The sequence below is a fragment of the Priapulus caudatus genome, unplaced genomic scaffold (genome assembly GCF_000485595.1).
Source record: "Priapulus caudatus unplaced genomic scaffold, Priapulus_caudatus-5.0.1 Scaffold1927, whole genome shotgun sequence".
Lineage (NCBI taxonomy): Eukaryota > Metazoa > Priapulida > Priapulimorpha > Priapulimorphida > Priapulidae > Priapulus > Priapulus caudatus.
In genome coordinates, this window is record NW_014578988.1 from 7,654 (window position 1) to 10,761 (window position 3,108).

Consider the following 3,108-nt stretch of genomic DNA (forward strand, 5'->3'; position numbering starts at 1 on the left):
AAGGGAAAAAGCGAGAAAGAGAGAGAGAAAGGCAGAGAGAGAGAGAAAGAGAGAGAGAGAGAGAGAGAGAGAGAGAGAGAGAGAGAGAGAGAGAGAGAGACAGAGACAGAGACACACGCGCGCGACACAGACCATATGTGAGCTATAATGTTTATGAGTTTATAATACTTAATTTATGCAGAAATGTGAAATAAATCTTTAATACTCTACGGAGACCGTGAAAGTGATGCTTTAATGCTATAAATGGGGGGTATGGTCGGGATATATGGCAGTTGCCCAGGGGCCTCCACAACCAGGGGCCTCCACATATTTCATGAAAAAAAAATTAGTATGGAAAAATGTAGGCTGACCAGAACGACACGCACGTATCAATCAAACCCATATTGCGCGCGTTTTACGTAATTGCTCAGCACACGTCGGCAGACAAACATCCAAAATCTAACGTCATCCATCTCAACGTCGATTTAGTCAACGTAGTTTTTAGTATTCTTAGGTAGGATGGGCCTCTACTACTGAAGGCTGCACAGGGGCCTCCACATGTCTAAATCCGGCCCTGCTTGTGTACAAGAAAATGGTCGTGTATTGAATCTAAAGTCAGTCTGAGTAAGCTCATCTGGCACTCTATGCGCTTTCTGCAAACGGAGATAAGCTCACGTATAAGTGCTACGTACGCTTCAAATCGAATTAAACATGTTCTCTGCCTGCAAGGCAAAATCTTGTAATAATAACATGTCTGCTGCTCCTTGTAACGATAGTACAGGGCAAAACACGGTCACTCGGTCATGTTTTTCCAGAGCTATTTAAGAGGTTGCACTGTTGCGCATTCATGTTCATGTAATTTCCTATATTGAATTGATGTACGTTTATTTCAATGTGTGTAGGGAGGGTACAACGTCGGGCAACGGTGGGCGACACTAGTTGTTATTCAGCAGCTAATTTATAATTAAAAAACGAAGTGCGTATGTGCGTGCGTGCGTTCGTATGTGCGTGCGTGCGTGCGTGTGTGCGTGCGTGCGCGCGTAATTGTGTGTGTGTTATTCGAGGTGTACACTGCCTAAACACAGCATGAATCGTCATCAGGTTACATGTATAAAGTCATGTGCCTCTCTGTGTAACTTGCTTCCATCCTCGGACTCTTGCTCGCTCTCTCTCTCTCTCTCTCTCTCTCTCTTCTCTCTCTCTCTCTCTCTCTCTCTCTCTCTCTCTCTCTGTTTCTTCTTCTCTAATATCAGCTTCTCCATATAGTCCTGAACTGTTGGCGGTTTCTCTGTCGGCAGCATGAATGCGGCTCTTCAACAGACGACCTCTAGCGGACAGTGCTTTCCTTTCTGCGGTTGCTGCGTGCCCGTTTCGTCTGCCGATCATAAATCATCAGCGACAGAGGGCGGCACTGCGTCGGCGGCAGCCATCATCAGCGTGAGAGACGATGAGCTGTGCACACCGCGTGGGGGCGCGGACGTAGCGGCGAACCAGGTAGGCGTCGGTGACCTCACGCCGACCGAGGAAGGAGCCGGAGAAGCAGATGAAAAGTGACTTCGTTAATTAGGAACGACAGTCACGTGATCGAAGAGGCCCGGAGCTATGTTTCTATCAGATCAGTTGTCGCGGAGGAAAAAAAGTGGCGGGAGAATTAGAGCAAGATAAATAGATAGAGAGTGAGGGAGAGAGAATTAGAGCAAGATAAATAGATAGAGAGTGAGGGAGAGGGAGAAATAGAAATGACGCACGCGGAAAACAGAGAGAAGGGGTGTGTGGGGCCCACAAATGTAAACATCCACCACAAATGTAAAAATAACCACAAATGCAAAAACATTGTGCCCGCAAATGTCAAAATGTGTGTGTGTGTGTGTGTGTGTGTGAGGTTTTGTCATATGTGTCACAAAAATGATGCCCATGTCACATGACCTAGCACCGAGGCGAGTCCATAACAAATTTTATTTTAAACAGTTTCAAATTCCCCTCTCTTTTTATTAATTATTGCATTGTAATAAAACTTACTACGGACAAGGTAAAATAAGTTTTTTCTTCAAATGTCTCTAGCTGCTGCCGCCGGAACATAAATTGTAAAATATATATATATAATATTTATAAAATATATTTGTTTTCCGCACCCCTCATGCAGTGTATTGGATTACTGGAGGTGTATGTATGTTTCGTTTTATTTTATTTTATTTTTGTTTTATTTTATTTTATTTTATTTTGTTTTATTTTAGTTCATTCTATTTCATTTTATTTCATTTTATTTTATTTTATTATTTTATACATCAGTATTACGCAAGCAATGAGTTTTCACATTTGCGGTTGACATGTTTTGACATTTGTGGTATAAATGGAAATTTTTACATTTGTAGGCGAAATGTTGTTACATTTGTGGTTAAACAGATTTTTACACTTGTGGGCGAAATGTTTTACATTTGCGGTTGACATGTTATGATATTTGTGGTTATTTTGACATTTGTAGGTAGGCCCTACAATGTTTTTACATTTGTGGTGGATTTTTAAATTTGTGGGCCCCACAGGCCCCACAGGGTGGTGGAGAGACAGAGAGAGGAGGGATGGGTGAAGAGACAGAGAGGAGGGGTGGTGGTGAAGAGACAGAGAGAGAGGGGGTGGTGGAGAGACAGAGAGGAGGGGGAGAGTTGAGAGACAACGAGACAAAGAAAGCTGATCAATATGTTGAAAATTATAAGCGATATACAAACCGCCAAATAAAATAAGAAACATTATGTGAAAAAACAACTCGTATTATTATATTAAATCCGTTATTCATCCTTTTAGGAAATGTGAAATTATTCATCCCAAACCCAGACATGTTTTATTGGCTTATACGAGTGTAAATTAAATTACATCAGCATATTCTATAAACAGCATATTCGATGAGGTTGCTTCCACGTTACAGTGGCTGGGTACTGACGTAAAGCCATTAGCGCAGGTTTGTATGGGAAATTATTATTTGGCGTGCAAGGATTCTGTAAATGCGAGATCACATTATTCATATCTATACTGTAAGCGCGATGCAGGGGATGTGTGTACGTGCGTGTGTGTGTGCGCGTGTGTGTGTGTGTGTGTGTGTGTGTGTGTGTGTGTGTGTGTGTGTGTGTGTGTGTG

General features: G+C 42.3%; 1 protein-coding gene across 1 annotated transcript in view; it reads left to right on the top strand.

Moving 5' to 3' along the window:
- LOC106817926 overlaps positions 1-1,533 on the top strand; it is a 4,023-nt gene extending 2,490 nt beyond the window's left edge. Inside the window, exon 5 of the mRNA XM_014822637.1 lies at positions 1,278-1,533. Coding sequence (XP_014678123.1) covers positions 1,278-1,533 — 256 coding nt within the window. The remainder of the gene's footprint in view (positions 1-1,277) is intronic.
- The last annotated feature ends 1,575 nt before the right edge of the window (positions 1,534-3,108 follow it).